At 46.3% G+C, this 22,881-nt stretch overlaps 1 protein-coding gene across 5 annotated transcripts in view; it reads left to right on the top strand.

Moving 5' to 3' along the window:
* The first annotated feature begins 3,823 nt into the window (after positions 1-3,823).
* The window catches only part of MAGI1 (membrane associated guanylate kinase, WW and PDZ domain containing 1), a 512,183-nt gene continuing 493,125 nt past the window's right edge, over positions 3,824-22,881 (top strand). For all 5 annotated transcript variants that reach the window (XM_087825096.1, XM_087825095.1, XM_087825094.1 and 2 more), the window contains exon 1: positions 3,824-4,737. In XM_087825096.1, the coding sequence (XP_087681222.1) occupies positions 4,437-4,737 (301 nt within the window). In that variant the 5' untranslated portion in view covers positions 3,824-4,436. The remainder of the gene's footprint in view (positions 4,738-22,881) is intronic.

Below are 22,881 nucleotides of genomic sequence, written 5' to 3'. Positions count from 1 at the left end.
AGTAATGGCACCAGCCTCCTCTTTTGCTTTAGATCGCCAGTTCGGAGTCAGTTACCATACTGAATATGTACAATGTACTTATATTGATATCTATAATATACGCCTCTTGCTGGCATTTTTCAGAAATTAAAAGATAACCAATTTATATGCTCTTTGCCCCACAGCTCACCAACTTATTTGCCATCCTCACATTTTCAAAAAAATGAGGCAAAATATCACGTTAGACTGCAATTATAAATTTATTTAACTACAAATGGAAAATTTGGGGAAGAAACATATTTGGGAAAAAGAAAAGAAATGCACATTTAATATTCATGGGTTTTTCCTTTCCCCTTAGTGGAACTGGCTGTATGAAAATAAGGTCTTAATATGTGCAGAGTTATCATTTGGTTCTCTTCGTAATCTACTGTGCTTATTAAGAGTTCACTGTTGAAATGCTAATGCAATAGCAGTGTAAGGATGTTTGGCATGTCACCTGTACCACAGCCCATAGATCTCCAAACGCGTTAGAAATGTTTGCGAATTAATAGTCCTTACGTTCTGGTGAATTATTCAATCTTTAGAGCCCACAGATAGTGAGCAGGAGATTAGATGCCCAAGGGGAACATTGTATTGGCTCAGATTAAAGGGAAGAGATAGGAGGGTGACTTAAATTAGTGTGATCACAGTCTGTGGCAGATTCCAGAGCCAAAAATATGCTGTTAGCCAAATATGCTAAGTGGTAGGTGGCCACGTCCGACATTCTCCTAGTACAGTGTTCTGAGCATGGGCTCTGGGTCACGCCTCTGGGTTCACACTCTGGCTTTGTTACTTCCAAGCTCTTGAGCAAATTTCTTTACTTCTCTAGATTCACTTTCCTCAATTTTAAAATCAAGGTCACACCTACTCTACACAGTTGCTGTGATGATTAAATAAAATAATTCACATAGCTATCCCAGCATATATGGTAACCTCAAAGTTAGGTGTTTTACAGCATTATTTTCCCCACTGGGATGTATTACTAAAGTCAGAGCCTAAGTGAGAGAAGTGAGAACAGTAGGATCCCACTTTTACATCTCTTTAAGAAAAATCAACTTCAAAATGAGATAACTATCAACTCTTTCAAGAAAACGGTCTATAGATACCTTGGTTTGAGCCACCCAAACTGACTGGGCTTTGTCTCAAAGGCCGCATATTATGCAGTTTAAAGTCCTCGTGTATTCATTCAGCACATGTGCACGGTGCACACTCCATATACAGCATGGGTCTAGGCGATGAGAAGTCAACAGTTGGATCGGATAGATATTTCTGCCCTGATGTGGCTTCGAAATGGTTCTGGACACAGGAACAGGACCAGGTGAAAGAGAGTCGACAGAAAGGGTCAGAGGAGTGGAGTTTTCAAAACGTAGACCCTGAAAACTGGCAGTCTTAGCTGCTTTGGAGGTTCAAACTACTTGTGTTCTTGGATTATAATCTGTCTCTCTCATTGTCCCTCCATCCTCCCCCCTGTACCTCAGGTATCCCTTCTTGGCGTTATTCCACATCTAAAATCTGAAGTGTGCTAAATTCCAAGTTCTTTTCCCGTCTCAGCTGCAGGCCACCTGGAATCCTAGAGAGGGAAGGTGGTGTGCCGTGGGAGGAATCACAGGACACTTGGTCTCCTCCAGCCTTTGGACTCCCCCAGGTGGAAGTGAGAGTCAACTGAGGAAACAGAGAGGAGACCACAGATTCTAGGCAGGTGAGGGAATCCTTGGCAAGTGGGCTTTCCCCACCAGTTAAATCTTACTCATGATCTGTAGGGGAGCAGCTCCACTCTAAGGTGGCATGCAAAAATGTGCATTTTTGTGGGGGATCCATCTGACAAACTTGTGCATTAACTAGGTACCAGGTACAGTTCCAGGAACTGGGAAAACATCAGTAAAGCAAACTGCCCAAATTCCCTGCCCTCCTGGAGCTCACCCTCTAGAGGAATATGTGGACCACGGGTTTGTTCTCCAAAAGCGTCTGTGATGTAAAAAATGCTGAGGAATCCAGATCCTAGACCTGTGTTCCTTCCTCTACGGTGTGTATCAGCACCACTCAAGGGAAACCTTGGGAGTCCTGAGATTCTGAAGGCCTGGGTGGACTGTGCCTGGGAAAGAACGTTTTGAAGCTCCCACTCATTTTGACCCAGTTGAGCCTGAGATAAACGGATTGCTTCTGAGAAAAAAGAGCATGGAGATAAAGTTTTCCTCACCAAGAAGAGTCAAGGAAAAAGGGCCACTTCCTCGTTTCACAAATACTACAAGGCAAGGCGGTTTCAGTTCTGGATCTCTCAAGAGACACGCATCCAACATCCTTCCCTTACTTTTGTTAGCTTAGGTAGCACCCTCCAAACGGTGCTTTACAAATATTTAAATGTGTTCCCATATACTAGTTTAAGCTTTAGAAAGGAGAGGAAGAATTATCATCATCATCTAACTGGAAACCCCAAATGCTTTCCCAGTTCTCTTTCCACATACTGCTACTGCTGCTGCTACTACTAATAGTGTAAGTTTTTATTATACGCCACTTAAAAGTATTCACTTTACAAGCTGGGCCCTTTGCAAGTGTCCATCCATGTACTACTCCTAAAGCCCTTGTGAGGTGTTGTTCTCACTTAACAGGAGAGAAGGGAAGGCTCCGAGGGGTCCCGGAGCCTGCTCAAGGTCACACAGAGGTTGGGCCATGCGGAGCCCAAGCCCAGATCTCGTCCGGCTGCTGCAGCCCGCCGTCCTTCTGAGTCCCTTCCACTCACCTCCCTTATTTAGCACTTGGACTCTCTCCTGTGACCAGAGATGAACAAACAAGTTATAAATCACTGAGGAAAAAATTTGCTTGGGAGACTCTACGGCCCAGGCTGATTTGGGGAGTATTGATTGGGAGGCAGCCTTCCCGGCGCAGGGTAGTCTTTGCTGGCAGCGCGGGGGCGCGGGACGGCCGCTCGCCCTCCCTCCGCCCCCACCCGGCCCCGGGCTGCGGATTCCGAGAGGCGGCTGCCGCGCCCCCGCCCCCGCGGGCGCCAGGACGCGGGTGCAGATCCCAGACCCGGGGGCGATCCGTATCTCCTGGCCCCGGGGTGCGTCCGAAGGCTTCTGGGCTCAGCTAGGAACTCGAGCCGGGGGCAGATCAGACGCCAGAAACCTTTGCTGAGGGCGCAGTTAAAAAGCCCCCGGCCTCCGCTCATCATTCGGCTTCCTTCCCTGGTCTCTACTTTCCCGTGTCTTCAAAAGTTGGCCCCAAAGTTTAAGCATGTGTGTGTGGGAGCGCGTGATGCTCACAGGGTCCCAGTTTGGGGGCCCAGAGGACGCCCCGCACCTCCCTTTGCCAGAGACGCTGGTTAGACCTGCCCCAGGACGCGAACCAGCCGGGGCAGCGCGGGCGGGGCAGGCGCCCACCTCCGGCTCGGGCGCGCGGCGTCAGGGGGAGCGCGGCGCGGGGTGCGGTGCGGGGGCGCGGCGGGCGGGGGACCCACGGCGTGGTCGGCCGCCGGCCCGCGTGTGTGAGCGCGGGCGCGAGGCTGCGTGAGCCTCCCCCACCCCCACCTGTTTGCGACGGTTTCCGAATCCCAAAGCCAGAGTCACCGCGTTTCAAAAGTTGCAAACCGTTGGAGTGAAGCACGTGCGCGCCCCCGCAGCTCCCGGGGGGTCTGCTGCGTCCCGGGCGCGGAGAGAGAAGGAGGAATAGGAGCGGAGTGCGAAAGGGGGAACGCCTCCTCCCGAGGTCGGTTTTAGGACCCAAAGGGAAGCACACTGGAATCTCGCCCTTTGGGAAGGAGGGGTGGGGCGGGCTGGCCGCCGGCGCCCGCGGGGCGCATGCGCGCGCGTCTGCTCGCCCGGCCGCTGCGCTCGGCGGCGCGGAATAGAATGAACTGTAACAAAACAAGCCGAGCCTTTGTATCTGCTTAAAGGGGCCGCGGGCGCTTCCCTCCGGTCCCGCCGCCCCCGCTCCCGGCCCCCGCTCCGCGACGGCGTCGCCCGGGCTCCCGGCAACTGGCCGCAAGGGCTTCGCTCACCCTCCGGAGCAGCCCGCCCGCGAGGAAAGGAGAGCCGGGCGGGAGGCAGAGAGCAGACTCCGCATTTCCAAGAGGCCAGAAAGAGAGGAAGGAAGGAAAAAAATAACCCGAGCGGCGCAGAGTGGACTCTGGTCCCGGGGAGCACGGCCGGGCGCCGGAACGTGGACCGAGCAGCACCGGAATGCAAACAAAGCTCGCGGGCGCCGGCGCGGGGCTCGCGGGGAAGCCCGGAAAGTTTGTTTCCTGATGGCTTGAGTGCGCGGGAGCGTGCGGGCGCGGGGCTGCGAGCGGCTCTCCCGCGGCGCTGTTCGGCGGGGCGACGGCTCTCCTATGAACCAGCGGGGGCTCGGGGGCTGTGCTGTGGGGGGCACCTGTCTCTCATTTTATTATTTTAATTTGGGGGGGAGGAGGGGGGAGACTCGTCATGTCGAAAGTGATCCAGAAGAAGAACCACTGGACTAGCAGGGTTCACGAATGCACCGTGAAGCGGGGACCCCAGGGTGAGCTGGGGGTGACGGTGCTGGGGGGCGCGGAGAACGGGGAGTTTCCGTACGTCGGAGCGGTGGCGGCGGAGCTCCCCGGCGGCGGCGAGGGCCCGCGGCTGGGCGCAGGGGAGCTGCTCCTGGAGGTGCAGGGGGTCCGGGTGTCCGGCTTGCCCCGCTACGACGTGCTGGGCGTCATCGACAGCTGCAAGGAGGCCGTCACCTTCAAAGCCGTCAGACAAGGTAAGACGGGACGCGCCGCCCCGAGGCTCCCCGTGGAGGGGAGCGGCCTGCGGAGGCCCCCCTCCCCTCCCCCTGGGCACCTCGATTTCCCGCTTTGTCCCCCGAGGGGAGATTGAGGCCGTGCGCCCTGTCGTGGTGAAACACACAAAGTTGTATTGAGATTCCAGGTTGTTTGCTCACCTGCATTGGGAAGAGGGGGGTCGGATTTGCGCCGGGGAGTGGGGGGCGGGGGGCACTGTTCCCAGGCCTGTTTGCCAACCTGTTCTCTCGGCCGCCGAGTGCAGCGCAGCTTCGCCGGCGCCTGGAGGACATTGGGGACCTGAGGCTGGGGCAAGTGGAGGCTCTCCTGGCTGCTTGGGGGAGCCTTGCGGCGGGCGCTGTGCACCGTTCTTTTGCCACTTGTCAGTGGCCAGACCTGGAGAATGGGTATGAACGAGGAGAGGGTCTATGGTTATTGGACACCCTCCATTAGAAAATCGTTCTTTACCCCGCAACCCTCCAGGTGGGTTGGGGCGCCAGATGTCCCTGAGCCAGCCGCCTGAAGATCCTGCATTCACCCCACGGCTGGATGACGCCTGTGTCTCCACCGTGTGGCTCAGCCCCAGGCTTGGGGGGGGGGGGGGATGTGGGAGGGAAAGGAGGGGTATTTCTCACTTAGGGCCCACAGGAATCAAGCCCCAGCTGATGCTGCCACCACCATCACCACCGTCACCATCACCATTCATGATGATAAGGGTGCCACCATTCGTTACTAACTTACTAGGTGCCAGACTCTGTGAAATGCTTCTCTTGCATTATCTTGTCCCGAGTCACAGGAATCCTGAGAGCAGTTCTTACAAACCCCATAATTACAGCTGCGGAAGCTGGGGTGGACACTGGTTAAGTTACTTGCCCAAGGTCACAGAGATACCAGAGCGAGGGTTTGAGCCCTGACTGCAGAGCCTTAAGCACTGAGGAGGTAGAGGTGGGGAGCTGACCTTTGGGGTGAGGCGGCTGATTCCTCCCTGAAGCCTGTAGAGGAGTGATGGCCTCTTTGATGGCTGCTTGTGGTGGGCACTCCCTTGCATCTCAGTTGGTACACGCAAGGGGTTGTCCCTGTGTCAGTCTAACAGAGCAGGACTCGATTCCCTTGAGGAAATCCCTGGTACTACCAAGTGCCATGACGCAGTTTCTCGTGCTGGAAAAAGTGGCAGAGTTGAGTGTGGTGGAAATTTCTGAGTGCCTGCTGGTCTGGAGGGGCAATAGCTGCAAAGGGTAAAAGGGCCGGCTGGTCCTATTCTGGAAGCTGGCCTGTTGCAGATGAAACAGGAGGGGGCCAGGAGGAGTAGACTGGGCCTTTTAGCTTTGGGAGCTGAGGGGCTGACAGTTAGGAAAAGCTTCTTCCATTTATGTCTTCATCTTCTCCTTGGACACCTCCTCCAAGAAGCCCTCCAGCAACCAGCCAGGATAAACAAATCCTTCCTCCTCTGGGGTCCCCTAAGTGTGTACCTTGTACTTTTTTCTTCATGCTAAACTATGAGTTAGATCTCTTGCCTCATTTCCATACAAGGTAGTAAGTTCATTAAAAGGGAAAGTGCTTCATTCATTGCTTATCTCCCCAGGTTTTGCTTGAGGGCCAGTTCCTGGCCTCACTAGAGAATGTGTCCTCATCTGTAAACTGGCTTTCTTGAGGGTATTACATAAGCTAATAAGTGGAAAGCATGCAGAACAGTTCCTGGCACATTGTAAGTGCTCAATAAAAAATTGTTGTTATATTTAAATTGAGTTTGAGCAGTTATTTATTTCTAAGTCTAGCTTTTAGTGTTAGAAACCTGGGTTATGAGTTTCATGACAGAACTATAGAGGTAAACTCGGTGAAAGCATTTGATGGGAGCAGCTACAAGTCTCAGTTCAGGAGTATTTTGGAGAAAGGGCTGGAGGAAGGCCAGCCAGGGGTACCATATAGTGGGGAACTTCCAGGTGTCCATTGGGATATGTATGGGAGCTTGTTATCCTCATTAAGATGCTGAGTGTGGCTGAACCTCTTCTACAGGTTATCAAAGATCCTGGAGGCCTTGTCCCAGGGCTGCCTCATCATGGAACTTAGGAAGGGTTGGTCAGATAATTAAGTGTGTTTGGAAGCAGACACCACTGGGTTGGAAGTAAATGGTAGTGTCTCCAAGTTTTATATTATTTCCCTTTTGATGAAATAATAATACCCAGAACCAATCCGTGTGTAGCACAGGAATGTTCCCAGCAGGTGTGTGTGTAAATCGACTTGTCCTGCTTGTAGTGGGACAGAATAAAGATGTGGATGGGGACACTCGAATGGCCTGTAGGCCACTACAAAATGAAAGCTACTATTCCATGTGATGAAAAATACACGGGCATAGTTAGCTCTTTAACGTCTTCATTACAGAAACATGGCGTTAGAAACATTTCACCTGTCTTCTGTTCCCTCTTTTATATTGAGAAGATTATTTACATTAGGACAGATTTGCTTTTATTGTGTCTTCATTACTGTGTTTTAATCATATTAGATAGGCTCGTACTTGTTACATGGTAAAGGAAAATGTTACCTTTGTGTGTCTGCACCCTGAGCTAGCCACTCCCAGGGACATGGGTCACTGTGAGTGCTGTCTGCATGGAAATGTCATGGTCTTCTTGTGGCAGAAAATTCTGCTGTTTCTATTTCATGGCAGGCCTCTGGAAAGATGCACAGACCAAAATAGTCTGTAGCAAATGGTATTATATGAAGCAGGACTGGATTGTGAAGGAATCAAGCTAAATGGATCTACCAGGTTGGAATTGATTCATTTTAAAGGGAGAAGTGCCTAAAAATTTTTACATATATATGCTATATGAATGTTACTACTATTATTTTTTAATATGTTGTTTTTTTAATGTTTTTATTGATTTTAGAAAGAGAGGAAGGGAGAGGGGGAGAGAGAGGGAAACATTGATGAGTGAGGGAGAACCATCGATTAGTTGCTTCCTGCACTCCCCTTACTGGGGATCAAGCCTGTAACCTGGGCATGTGTCCTGACCCGGAATCAAGCCAGTGACCTCTTGGTGCATGGGATGGTGCTCAACCAAATGAGCCACACCAGCCAGGGCTACGTAAATGTTATTTTATGTATATAATAAAGCACATATATATGTATACTTCATAAGTATATATTTACCTATAGTAAAATACACACTCTTAAGTAAATAGTTTGCTGAGTTTTGACCATTGTATATGGTCATGTTCGCTTCACCCAGATCAAGAAATAGAACCCCAGAAATTTCCCTCATGTCCCCTTCCAGTCAGTGTCCCCCACCCCCTAAAGGCAAAGGCTGTTTGATGTCTTTCACTGTGAATTACTTTTGTCTATTATTGAAGTTCATACAAATGAAATAATTCAGTATGTATTCTTTGTGTCCGGCTTTTTTCACTCAGCCAGATGTGCTGGAGATTTCATGTCATTGTGTGCATGACTGTTCTTTTTCATTACCGAGTAGTAGTCCGTTGTGTACACATTCCAGGTTGTTTATATTTTTGCTCATCGATGGACATTAGGACTGTTACACTTTTTTTGGCTATTGAATAATAGCTCAATAAATTAAGCTGCTATAAATGTCCAGTTGCTCACATCTTTGCTAAGCTTTGATCTTGTCTGTGTTTTGAAGTTTAGCCATTCTCGTGTATGTGGAAAAAGGAATAAGTAATTAAGGAAACTTTGCTATAGGTTATAGCTGGTCTTTAAAAAGAAAAACTTTTTTTTTTTGAGAGAGAGAGGGAAACATCAGTTTGCTGTTCTACTTATTTATGCATCCATTGGGTGATTCTTGCATGTGCCCTGACGGGATCAAAACAGCAACCTCAGCATATTGGGACGATGCTTTAACAGACTGAGCTGCCCGTCCCGGGCCAGAGTGTAGCTGGTCTTTATTAAGCACTTGCTTTAGAATGTGCCAGGCCCTTGACGAGGCTAGTGCGTGATGGCCATTTTGTCCTTTATTCCTCATAACTTAGACGTCAGAAACTGAGGTCCGTAGAGTTTGGGTGGCTCTTCCGAGGGTCATACAAGCGGCAGAAGTAAAGCTGGGACTCAGCTGTGTTGGATTCCAAAACCTATACTCCTAATTCCTGGGTGAGTGGGTCTCAAAGTAGGGCCCCAGACCAGTGGCATTAGTGTCACCTGGGGACCGGTCAGACATGCACATCCTCAGGCCTCACCCCATCCCTACTGATTCTGAAGCTCATGGGGGTGCAGCCTGCGGGGTGTTTTTAACAAGCGCTCCGGTGATTCTGATGCACCTTCAGTTTTGACTTCCACTGCCCTAGGGTATAGACTGACATTGAGAAAATGACATCAGATGAGGCAGGTTACCTGGGTTCCAGGTCAGCCAGCTAGTGCTGTCATCTCGGGCCAGTCACACTCTTCGGGTACAAGTTTCTTCATGCCAGAAAGGTGTGGGTGTGCCCCTTCAGGTCTTCTGCACTCAAAATGCAGCAATTCCACAAATAACCTGTACTTCAGAAGTTTAAAATGGTGTGATTTTAGTTTCCCAAACTGGTAATATTATAGGTCATGCTTACATATTTTTGTAGGTGAACTTTGTGGTTTTGCAAATTACCCAGGAACCGAAACAGTCCCTTCACTTTTTTTAAGACAGAATGGAGACAATACATAAGACACAATTTAAAAACCACAACACCACCACCGTAATGAGGGAATTATGACCACATAGAATTGAATATAGTTCTCTGTGCCTTTCTTAGTTTTGTTTTGATATTATGTGTTTATTTTGACCAATTGGAATACATTACAGCAGTTCTATAACAGAATTCTATTTTCATCTTAAAACACAGTGCCTTGCCTTTCTTGGTTTCCCACAAATTCTGCTTCAGAGTCTCTGGGTGTGCTATTGCTTCCCCCAAGAAGGTCACAAGATTGACTCTTCCCCTGGTGTCCCTTCAGAGAGACCTTCATTGAGCTCCTCATCTGGTTCTGTGCTGCTAACCGCCTAACAACCAGTGCTGGTAAAGGGGAGGCCCTGATTCGTAGCATCACTGGAGATGGAAAGAGCTGCGTGTATCAGTTCTCAGTCAGTGTGAGCACTCCGCTGACCCCGTGGAAGACAGCTCCCCGTGCCCCGCGCCATCCCTCATCCTGTTTGTGTCTTCACAGCCTCGTCACAATTTCATATTATCTTGTTTCTTTATTGCCTGCCTCCCTCCCACCGGAAAGTAAGGTCCATGAAAACAACTAGCTTGACTCACTTGTTCACCCCTCTGTTTCTCAGCACCTGGCCAATCATAGGTGCTCACTAAAATGTGTTGGATGCATGAATAGATTTCCAGTGTGGCTTCTCTTTTTAAATGTCTTTATTGATTTCAGAGAGAGGAAGGGAGAGGGAGAGAGAGAGAGAAACATCAATGATGAGAGAGTCATCGATGGGCCGCCTCCTGCACGCCCCGTACTGGGGATGGAGCCCGCAACCCGGGCCTGTGCCCTGACCGGGAGTGAAACCGCGATCTCCTGGCTCCCCCGTCAATGCTCAGCCTCTGAGCCACGCCGGCCAGGCAGTGGGGCTTCTTAGATAAGTGCAGACGAGACCACCTACACCATATTTCCTCTTTTCTTCCTATTCATCTTTTATTTCTTCTCATTTAGGATCATAATATGTTCCTTTTCTCATCATCAGATCTTCCGTTTAGTTGGTCGTCTGTGTCTAATAATTTAGACTGAGCTATAAATAAATAAATGACCGACAGGCTTGATATATTTAAGTATTTCTGCCTGTTGACTCTACTGGAGCTTATGAAGTGAAAATTCAGATGTTCAGCAGGCAGGATGGTGAAGGTTTTTTCTGTTTTCTGTTGGTATGGGACCTGCCTGTGTTAAGATCCATAAGAATGACCCTTTACCTGTGTTTTCTTGTAGCGTTGTCTCTGTGTACAATTTCCCCAACCAACAGCAAATCAGATTTTTGCTATAGAGAGTCTGATTTTTGTCCTTTCTTGCTCTTAAATTGTGTCTTGTGTTTATATATCTTTTTTTTTTTTAACTTAAACTTTCAAAAATCAATCTGTTTTTGTTCTGGGTGCCAAAAGACCACTCTCTGAAGGATATTTTTAGGTTATACTGTGGAACATTCCACAGCTTTTACAAAAAATAACACAAGGACAGGCAACCCAACTCGTGCATTGTTTCCAGTTGCCACCCTTTGCCAATGCCTGTGTTATTTAAAAATAGATTAACTTGACCTTATGATGCAATGCATACAGTTGGCTCACTGCATTTGTTGGCATTCATTCTTCAGCTAGTTTTAGATGGCAGAATTGATGATATCCACCAAGGGGAATTAAGTGGTTTATAAGTGAAAACATTCTGACATCTCTTTACCACAAGGGTTTATATGAAGGATGTTGCTTTATAAACGATGGTTATTTAATGCAAAACACCCGTCTCTGATGTTAGTGGTCTCTTCCTTGAGTTTGTATATATGTGTAACAGGATATACTGATTTTGTATACACTGAAAATAAAGGCTGTCAAATTTGTTAAGGACTGACATTCACATACTAAAAAAGTAGGTTACTGCGTTCCTGTCTGTCTTCCTGCAGCTCATATGTTGAGATCCATAACCTTGAAAAATCCCTGGTCAATACTGGAGCTATGCTATACTGCATCTCTATGATGTCCGCACTCATGTAGTATTTCTTGTGAATTTGTGTTGGTGTTTCCACAGCGGAGCCCCCATGATGGCAAGGACATGCCTGTCATGTTAACTTCTGCTTTATAGTCAAGGGTCCTGGGGAGGATCCCCTGTTTTCCAGATACCAACTTTTCTGAAGGCATGTAACAAAATTAGAAAATGTAATTTGAACAATGTCTTCTATGATTAAATAATCGTCTCTTTTTATAGCTATGCAATTAAATAATGGAATAACCCATCATTTATAATCATTTTTATAGTCCCTATCTCAGAATGAAAGCCAAAGTCCTTACAGTGACTCACAGGGCCCCATGCTGTGACCCGTTTTCTGTCTTGCCCATCGCCTGCTGGTCTTCACCTAGACATCTGGAAGGCTGCTTCCTCACGAACCTCAAGTGTCTTCGAAATGCCACCTTCTCAGTGATACCTCTTCCTCTGACCTCATTATTTAAAACCATAACTCCACTGCCACTTCTCATTCCCTGTTCCCCTTCTCTGCTTTATTTTACTGTATAGTATGTAAGTAATTTCAAAATAAGTAAGTTCCTTGTTTTGTTTCTTCTAGAACATAGGCTCTAGTAGGGCAGGGATGTGTTTGATCCTGTTCCCTGCTGCCTCTCCAGCACCGAGAGTAGTGCCTGGTGCAGAGTAATTGTTCAAGTATTTCTTGACATCCACTGTCAAATTTAGAACTAGATTAAATCTCTCTTGAGCTCAGTTGCCTCTAAAAATTCTGGTATTTGAAAGTCTCTTGACAATTTAGGTAATTCGTGATGGATCACGTTAAACTTGCTAAGGGTTTAACATTTGCAGTCTCCAATGGGATAAGTAGCCCTTAGCTGACTGATGTAGGAATGTTCTTGAAGACAGTGAGCATTGCTGGCCTGCTTCAGTTGGCCTTCATGTTATGGATTTAGGGCAGCACATGCTGTGTGTCAGGGGACTTTACAAATCCATCCTCAAATGGATTGTGAGAGGTTCTTCCGGGGACTGTCAGCTGCACGTATAGACTTTTTCTGTTACCATCTCCAGTGTCGTGAGAACGAGTTATGTAAGAGAATTACATTCTCACGGCTAAGGTGTCAGCCCCACTGTACTGTCGACGGAGGCATCTGGTGGGCCTTTAATGGGATGCAGTTATGTTTTCCACAATAAGGCTAATCTTTCAGCCCATTATGAGATAAGAAGCGAAGCTCTCTTTATGGACAGTGGCTTGATGGTGCAATTAAAAGGCAGTTATGCCCTGATTATAAGCCATGTTTCAAAGTTATTGCAAGATGCAGTGTTAACAGGACTGCAGTACTGCTTGTAAAATTATCCACAAATGTCAATTTCTCAATGTGTTGTAGATTCACAGGTTTTAGGCTCAGGCTGGCTGGGGTTAGAAGGCAGGCTTTTCCATTTATCAGCTGGGTGACCCAGGGCGAGAGACTTCACCTCTTTGCGCCAGGACGTCTCCCGCTGAAAATAGGGATAGTAATGTAGGGCTGATGGAAGACTAACATGGGATTTAAGTAAACCACATGGCGCAGGGCCCAGCACATGGCGAGTGCTCAGTAAATGTTGGCTTCCGTTATTATTTGAATGTTCCCTGTCCGAACCCACTTGGAAGAGAAGAATCTCTTGAGAGGTGGAGATTGTGGTACACAGATCCCTGGAGAGCTTTTCAAGTCTAGAAAACACCCTTGTTTTTCTGCATGATTCAGATGCTGCTTTTTTAAAAGGCTGGAATTAGTTCAGACAAGTAAGAAGGAAACCTTTAGACCACACCAAGCGTAGGTGGACGTCTGAGCTGCCTGAACTTCTCCTAATTGCCTCTGGTCCTGGGGGTCCTGGGCAGCAAGGATGATCCTTGAGAACTTGACACTGAGGTCCTTTGATTTCCAGCACCATACCTGGGCTCCCAGATCAGGAACGGCTGGGGAGACAGTGGAACTTGATGTTATAAGGGTTTGGAGTCATCAGACTGGTTGCGTTTAAGTCCAGGCTCTGCCACTTCCCAGCTGAGCCACCCTGGGCACATTAACTTGTCAGAACCTCAGTTCTCCTGGTTGAAAATGAGAATAATGCTTATTTCATAGGGTGGCTGTGAGGATTAAATGAGAAGAAATATGCAAAACACTTATTCCTTTGTTTGGCACCTAAGTGGTGCTTACTGAAATACCTTCATGGTAGCAGCTGTGATCATTTTCATTTGGGAAATGGAGACTCATCCGTGAGTTCCTCTAAAGCAGTGGTTCTCACTCGGGGAGACTTTCCCCCCCCAGGGGACATGTGGCAATGTCTTGAAACACTTTTGGTTGTTAACACTGAGGGTGGGTGGGACGTGCTACGGGCGTGTAGGGAGAGGAGGCCAGGAGTGCTGCTGAGCATGCACAATGCACGGTACAGCCTCACACCAGAGGACCCTTAGCCCCAAATGGCAATAAGGCTGAGGCTGAGAAACCTGCTCTGAGGTAAAACTTCACGGTTGAGTGGGAATCTGAATTAGGAGTGGTAAACAAATAATCATAACTATTATTTATTGATTTATTTTTAAATTTTTAAATGTTTTAAATTTTTTTTCAATTACAGTTTACATTGAGTATTATTTTGTATTAGTTTCAGGTGTACAGCATAGTGGTTAGACAGTCATATACTTTACCTGGTATTTCCAGTACCCACCCAGCACCATACATAGTTATTACAATATTATTGACTATATTTCTTACGCTGTAGCTTACGTCCCCATGACTATTTTGTAATCACCACTCTGTACTTCTCAATCCCCTTACCTCTTATACCCAGTCGTGCCCCCCCCCCCCCCCCCCCCCGGCCTCCATCAGCCTGTTCTCTGTTGATCTTCTGACATGTCCCTGCCATCAGGTTAGGGGTTCACCTGGGTAGATGTTGTCATCTCATTTTAGCCATGAGAAAATTAGCTGGAGAGGTCAGGTAATTTATCCTGGTGCTCAGGCAGCTGACGCACATGAGATTCGAGCTCAGATCCTGGTTCCAACATTCTTGTCCTTGGCTTTGTCCAGAAAAAGGACCGGGTCCTGGGGCATGCAGTCTAAATCATCATCAGCAGGGCTAGGTGGAGAGGCCAAATGAGCTCCATCCTGGGGTTGACGGGGCTCTTTTATATAATGAGTTTGGAGACGGAAGATGTAAATTGAATGGAGAGAGTTTACACTGGCTGAGATGCAGAGGGTGGGAGAAGGTGAAGCGGAGAAAGTCCTGGGATAGGTGCACAGTAATGAAGAGGCATTCGATGCTTCTAGATTGGTTGTGGGTGACAGTTGGGAAAGTTCGTGCATAAGCAAGATGTGGCGGCATCTGGTGTTCGGCCAGTCCTTTAGGTAAGAACTGAAATAGCTGCCTGGAAGTTGATTCAGTTTTCGTACACATTCAGGTGTGCGAGCAGTATTTTGTTGGTTTTGGCCCGTGGCTGTAACTGATTCACTCTCCTTGTCCCTTCTTCCCGCCCTCTGGTCTGCTGTAATTGAATACATCTCAGAATTTTTCTCTTGTCAGTTTCTACATTAGAAAAGTCTTGAGTCCATGTCCTTTCAGTGTGGGAGTCGGTGTGGATGCCCCTCTTAGAGGCCGTCCCATTGCTGCCGGAGACAGCACGGCATGCCAGGTGGCCGCAGCAAAGACAGTCCTAGAAATACACCGTGGACGCCCAAGGTGTTTCTCTGCCAGGGCACCGGGCGAGCTGCTGCGTATTCTCAAGCAGGCCTGCTCGTTCCCCTCTTCTGTTTTCTCTGATCTCCCCACAGCTCTGCTGCTCCTTCCTCTCTGTGCTCTCTTTTTGCCCCTTAAGCATCATGGTTTCAAGTCACAAGAGTCTTGTAATTATAGATTTGCCACTCTTCTGTCCTGGATTATGTGTTTCTTTTTCTTTTTTAAATTGGTTTATTTCAGAGAGAGAGGAAGGGGGAGAGAGGAACATCAGTGGGAGAGAAGCAACATCGATGAGCTGCCTCCTGCATGCCCCGTACTAGGGATCCAGCCCGCAACCAGGAATTGAACCAGTGTCATGTTGGTGCATAGGTTGATGTGCAACCGCTGAGCCATCCCGGCTGAGCTGGATTGTGTGTTTCTTGAATTCTTGAAGCCAGCATCCTGGTTTTGAGCTTTTGTAATCTCTTCCCACTGTAGGTGCTCAATGAGTATTTTGTCACATTGAATTCTCTTGAGGGTAGAGAGTAGGCATAACTTTTACATAAATAAAAAAAATATTGCCTAAGATCTCGCTAGCTAGGAAATCCATGGCTTATTTTTAAGGCATATTAAATATACTTAGCCATATGTCTAACTTTTCTGTGATGATTTAACATGGTTGTCTGCCAGTTGTTGTAGCATTTTGAACTGTAGAGAAAATATTGAATTAATTGTGTTGAAGGTCGCAGAGGGCCTTTATTCTGACCAGATGTGTTCAGTGCTTGAACCTATTGCTTATGTAATGTGGCCATGGAAGGCATCACTTTGGCTTGATTTAAATAGAGCGGGTTTTTACCACCTGGATTCTTGGCCAAGCGTTGGAATTCACATCTGATAGGGAAAGCCTGTTCATTTCCTCCTCCAACTATCATCAGCCTGCTGAAGTCTGTGAGGCTTGGTTAAAAATTCAAAGCTCAAGATCAAGTTGTTAAAAAAGAACTTTCTTTTTTTTGGGAGCATGTGGGTTTTTTATTTTTATTTATTGAAAAGCATAGGTACCTAGATTTTGGTTTCTAATGTTTTTAAAACTCCAAATAGTATTGTGACCTTGTATGGCTGTCAATTACTATCCGTAGTTGGTCTGTGCTTCTACAGCTTATATTGATTCTGGTGAAATTTAATTTTGTCTCCTCACTTAAACAATGTGTGCAATATAGAAAGATGTGAATATAAAAGAAAAATGTATCCACATTGCTCATCCACTGCAGAGAAAAACATGTGTTAACACTCTGTTTATATATATACCTCTGTCCCTCTTTTTTTCTCTCTCTCTTTATATATATATATATATATCACACACACACAAACATATATATGTTTTTTATAGACTTCTTAGGGTCTTATGAAAATTGGATCATACAATACATGCTTTGTGCCTAACAATGTATCATGGACATTTTTTTATTCACTACCTATACATCTACTTTACCGTTACAATTTTTGCTTGTATTATAATATATTAAACCACTATAATATATTTAATAAAGTATAATATATTAAAGGATGAACATTTAGTCTGTTTTCTCTATTTTCCACACACATTGATGCATATTCTTACACATATATTTTAGTGACCTTCAGATATTTTCTTCAAATAGGTGTCTAGAATTCTTAGCCCACATGAGTTTTATCTTTTTAAGACTTAACATCTACCATTATGGTGCTCTTCAGAGAGTCTTGTATTTCTTCACTTATCTCAGTTATAACAGACACTACCTAGCAATGGAATTATTTATTTATAATAGTCATCACAAACTCAAATACTGCATAGATGTTTGAAAAGACATTAGGGAGCAGTGGGGACCAGGGTAAATTGGAAGGTCATGTCTTATTCAAAGGGAGCAGTTGACACAGCTTCAGCTTATTGCTCTCATGTGTGAACATTGACCCAGTGTTGCCAGATTTTTCAAGTTTTCAAGAGAATCCAGAAGCTTGAATTTGTTAAAAAAAACTCATGAACTTTGCCAGTTTAAAAATGTTGGTTCAGAATTATTTCAAAAGCATGGATGAACCAAGCAGAACACATCTGGGCGCCATATTTGGTCGTCAGGCGACAAGCTTGCAGCCTCTTATATTTGTCTCTCACTTGACGTCTCTCACACTTCACCTCTTTAATTGCAGTGATCACATTTCTTACTCTTATCTGTATTCTCAGGGTCCAGGAGAGTGACCAACTTGCAGCAAGGGTCTGTAAATATGCGATGAAGTCACTAATAAGTTCCAGAAGTGGTCTAGTTTGTCACTCTAGTCCATGTAAGTTTACTTGGGGCCCACCTGGTGACAGACAGCTCCTCCATTCTAATTGTGGGGATCTGAGGAGAGGGTATATTTTGACAGCTGATCATAATTCTTGGAATATTTTGTCTCATAGTTTTGGTCTGCTGACTCTTTGAACTGGGTGCAAAAAGCACTTTGATGATGCCATGTATATGAATATGTACGGGAAATATTATACATATATTCTCTGCTTTTAAGTGATTTTACTGTGAAATGTGTGGCCTTATAAATAAAAGGATGACTAAATTTTATGTAAATCTTTTAGGGAGGTTTGGTTTTAAATATAGCTGGAAAGTTCCTAAGAACATTACTTGTTTGGACATTCTACCGATAAATAAGGACCCCAATCTTTATTCCAAGAGTGGATGCTTTCAGAACATGATTAACATCTAAAACCAGTGGGCATCTTTTTTTCAGGGACAGCGTTATATGGCAGCTTTGTTTTCTGAAAACCAATGCAGCCCTTCTTCCTTCCTGCCCGTGTCGTGGATTGTTCTGCATGGTTCGTGTCGGGCGGGGTCTGCAGCAGCGGGATGGGGAAGTAGACTCAGGTAATTCAGAGTAGAAGTTAAGTCAGCGCAGTTTTCTGTCAAGGAGCCAGGCAAGGAAGGGCCTCTATAAAATGAAGACTGTACAGTTGGCAGCAAAAGCCCAACATGGAGTTCACATTTTGTTAAGTTTGGACTGTGTTTCTGTCCGTAAGAATATTCCAACAGGCTGTCTAGGAACTCAAAGTTTAGATAAGATATTCTGTATGTAATTTAGGATTTTGGATGTGAGATAAAACTCAGGACAGTTTTCAAGTCTTGACAACTGTATGCCCTGATCCACATCTGGGGCATACACAGGTCCCCTAAGTTGGCATGAACTTTGGCTTCTGTTTCTGTGAGATGCTTCAGGATAGGACACAGCAGGAAAGGCTTATATTCCATGGTGCTTCAGTACGGGCGATCCCTGATAAAATTCCCCAGCTTTGGTCTTCGGCAAGGAGGAGAGTCCAGCCACAGTGAGTCGTGCGGCGGTGCAGAGCCACGGCTGAGCACCTCTGCGGTGTATGTAAAATTCTTTAGAAAGCATCGAGTGTTCTCTCAGCATTGACATATTGTACATATCTCATTATTTAGAAGAGAGAAGTCAGAGAGAGGGTGCCCAGCAAGGAAAAAACCCATGTAGCTGTTGCCTATTTTTGTCTCTGGATCTGTGGGAAAATACTGCCATAAGTTAGAAAGGGCCTGGCTTTTGTAAGCAGCGTGAATCTGTTTCTGAGGTTCATTTTAGCTAAAAATGGAAGCTCAGGCAATTCTATGTGAAGTAATTATCTCAGAGGACAATGGCTGCGAGAAGAGGCATCAATGGGAGTATGAGAGCTGGTTACTGCCGAAGTCTCTTGGTGGAGGAGCCTATCTGGTTTAATAAAACGTGGCGAGTCGCCACGCTGCCTGAGTTCCTGAGAGGAAGAGATGTTCTGAAAAGGCTGCGGGGTCTTTGCGGCCCTTTGCACCTGTCACCAGGCGCTTACACTCACCTGATGGCTGCTGGCAGATTGCAGGCAGAGCTGCTGGAGAAAATGATCGGCTTTGGAAATAGGGGCTCCCAAATTAAGTTTGCATGAAAGGAAAGTGCATCAGGATTACCTGGGAGAGTTTTCTAGCTGTGGGCGTCTGGGGGTGACTTCATTAGCGGTGCTGACTCACGTCTCCCTGCCCAGTGCAGCCTGATGCCCCAACGCCAAAGAATGGTCCACAAACAGCCGCTGACTCAGAATCCTCCAGGGTGTTCATTAAATATGGGGATCATGGTTGATTGTGAAAAGTCCTAAAATACTGGCCTTTTCCATTTCAGTTACCTAATAAATGATGATAGCAGACCCCCCTCTGTATTTGAATGAACACTGATTGGGGGAGGGAGTAAAGGACAGAAAGACTAATTGAGTGATTTGATTGGCTGGTTCCAGGGGGGCAGACACTGTGTGTGCATATGTGGAGGTGGAAGGTCAGTTAGAACATTCTGCCATAATGGAAATGTTCTTCATCTACTCTGTCCAATATTTTATCCACTGTCTACATGTGGAGATTGTGTACTTTTACTGTGGCTAGTGTGGCCACATTTCATTAGCCATACTATGAAAAGGAAAATTTCTCTTTATATTTAATTAATATGAATTTAACTCTAAGTAGCCACCTGTGGCTGGCTAGTGTCTACCAGATTGAACAGCATGGAGATAATGCCGTTACAAGTGATAAGGACAGTCTAGAGTGATACTTTGAGTTGATCTGTACCTTGGGGTTGCATAAGTTATTTTATCACCTTGATGCTTTTGGTTACAGGTAATAAAAAACTTAAGTGGCCTAAACAACAAAGGAGATTAGCTGATGCATACAACTAAGACTTTCAGAAGAAAGAGGGAGCTTCAGGTAGGGTTTGATCAGGACATGGGACACATTTCTCTGATTTGCTTCAGAACTGCTGTTAGTCCATATGGTGCCTTTGTTCAAATCCTGAATATATATTCAAAGTATATATTTTCTAGGCAGACACATCCCAGCATGGCCTGGAGAGCAGAGTATGGGCTGGGTTTTATCCCATACTCGCCACCTGTAAGAACATAACCTTGATATGTCAGGGATGGTTTTGGTACTCTCAGTGCTGCTCTTTGCTGGCTTTGGCCTCAGGATAGCTTCTCTTGTTTGCAGGTAGGTGACTGGCAAAAGGTGGTGACATGCCTGCTTATTTACAGGGAGGCCTAGAGGAAGGTCACAGGCTATGTGCTGAGTGGCTTAGGCCTAAACCAATCATTAAAGCTTATGCAAATCAGCAGTGGGGGGTGAAGTCAGTCTTCATCTGGGCCATGTAACTGTTACAGTTGGGGAGACATGTAGGTGCTGTTAAGAAGGGAGAAGTCATGGGATGGATGCTAGTGAATGATGCTTAATTCTTGCACCTTCCCCCAATGTGATGGCGAATTTAGAGGGAGTCATATTGGACAAATGCCATGGGAAATGTTTGTAATTGAGTATAGATGTGGCAGGAGCGGAATCCTTGGATATGAGTTTAGCAGTTGATGGATTCAGGAATAGTAACAGCTCCATTTATTGACCCTTTGTCATTGTGACCCTTTACAGAAAATGTGTATTAGTCTGTGTGGGCTGCCATAACAAAATGCCACAGATTGGGTAGTTTAAACAACAGACATTTTTTCAGAGTGCTTGGCTAGAAGTTCATGATCAAGGTCATCAGATTTCAGTTTTTGGTGAGAGCTCTCTTCCTGGCTTGTAGATGGCTGCCTTCCTAACTTTGGTGTTTTTTCTTATAAAGGTGCTGATCTTATTGAATTAGGGCCCCACCCTATGACCTCATTTAACCCAAATTACTTCTTTCAAGGCCCCATCTCCAAATATGGTCACACTGGAGGTTAGCTATTCAATATGTGAATTTGGTGGTGGGGGGCACAAATACTCAGTCAATGGCACAGACGTTATCTTGTTTTTCTCCACAGTGACTTGTTGTTTTTTTTAATTTATCTTTATTGTTGAGAGTATTACAGGTGTCCTATCCCCCCCCCCAATTGACCCCCTCCACTTCCCTCCCACCCCCTCCTCAGGCCTTCACCCTGTTATTGACTGTGTCCATGGGTTATGCATATATGCATATAACTTCTTTGGTTAATCTCTTCCCACCTTCCATCCCCCTTCCCTCTTTCCTCTGAAATATGATCCTCTGTTGCCTGCGTCAATGTCTCTGGATCTATTTAGTTCATCAGATTCTTTTGTTCATTAGCTTCTTCTTAAAGAAGACCCTTCAACTATTCCTATAGTGCTGGTCTGGTGGTGATGAACTCTTTAGCTCTTTCTTATCTGTGAAGCTTTTTATCTGACCTTCAATTCTAAATGATAGCTTTGCTGGGTAGAGCAATCTTGGTTGAAGTTCCATGTTTTTCATCACTTGGAATATTTCCTGCCACTCCCTTTTGGCCTGCAAGGTTTCTGTTGAGAAATCAGCTGACAGTCATATGGGTGCTCCCTTGTAGGTAACTAATTGCTTTTCTCTTGCTGCTTTTAAGATTCTCTCTTTGTCTTGCACCTTTGGCATTTTAATTATGATGTGTCTTGCTGTGGGCCTCTTTGGGTTCCTCTTGTTTGGGACCCTCTGTGCTTTCTGGACTTGTAAGTCTATTTCTTTCCCCAGGTAGGGAAAGTTTTCTGTAATTATTTTTTCAAATAGGTTTTCAGTTTCTTGGTCTGTTTCTTCTCCTTCTGGCACCCCAATAACACGAATATTGGGCCTCTTGAAGTTGTCCCAGAAACTGCTTAGACTATCTTCATATTTCTGGATTCTTTTTTCTTTTTGCTCTTCTGGTTGGGTGTTTTTTGTTTCCTCATGTTCCAAATTGCTGAATTGATTCTTAGCATCCTCTACTCTACTGTTGATTCCCTGTAAATTATTCTTCATTTCAGTTTGTGTAGCCTTCATTTCAAATTGGTACTTTATTATGTTATTGATTTTCTCAGTATAATGTCTCAGAATAATTTTTTTAGTTCCTCTTCTAGAGATTTCTTCTGTTCTTTCCTTTGTGATATATTTCTTTGCCTCCACATTTTGGCTGCTTCCAGGTGTTTGTTTCTATGTATTAGGTAGAGCTGCTATGTCTCCTGGAATTTGTAGAGTGGCTTTGTGTAGTAGGTGTCCTCTAGGGTCCAGTGGCTCAGCCTCCCCAGTCACCTGAGCTGGGCCTTCTAGGTGCTCCCCTGTGTGGGCTGTGTGCACTGTCCTGTTGTAGTTGCTGAGCCTTGGTTGCTGTTGGTGTCACCTGGAGGAATTGACCCCCAGGCCAATCAACTGTGAGGACCAGCTGCAATTACAGCCAAAGAGCTGCTGTGCTAGGGACACCCCTGTGGATCAGGATTTACTTCAGTGGGGCTTTGGTTCACCAAGTGCGCCTCTTGAGTGTGTCACTCGTGGATGTGGTAGGGTTGTAATCCAGCGTGGTTGAGTCTGACCACTGGGTGCACTGTCTCCGGAACCTCCCAGGAGGTGCAAAGTCAGCCTCTGCCAGTGCCTTGCCCAGGGCCACCCACATGAGCTACACAGCAAACCACAGTTGGCTGCTATTTGTGCTGGGCTTGGAGGTGTCCAGGAGAGGCCAAGCCATGAGCCAATGCAGCTGCCGCTAGTGCCAGGCCTGGGGCTGCTTATCAAGCCATATGGGGCAGCTGCTGCCTGTTTGAGAGATTTTAGGAAAGTCCTAAGCATGAGGCTCGAGAGGCCACTTGCACAGAAAAGCCCCTGGAAATGGCCTGGATGAGCTGCAGGTGGGGAGGGGCGGGGCCTCCGGGAATCACGGGGCGGGGCCAAAGGTGAGTCAGGCGCTGGCGATTCAAACATGGCGCCTGCCTTCCGGCTGTGTGCGGACGACTTGCCAAAGGAGCCATGGCCTCCGCCAGCCCTTCTGCCTGGGAAGAAGCCGCCCCTCCAG

This window comes from Miniopterus natalensis, chromosome 15 (assembly GCF_054644295.1).
Source record: "Miniopterus natalensis isolate mMinNat1 chromosome 15, mMinNat1.hap1, whole genome shotgun sequence".
Lineage (NCBI taxonomy): Eukaryota > Metazoa > Chordata > Mammalia > Chiroptera > Miniopteridae > Miniopterus > Miniopterus natalensis.
This window is presented reverse-complemented; position numbering and strand designations above follow the sequence as displayed.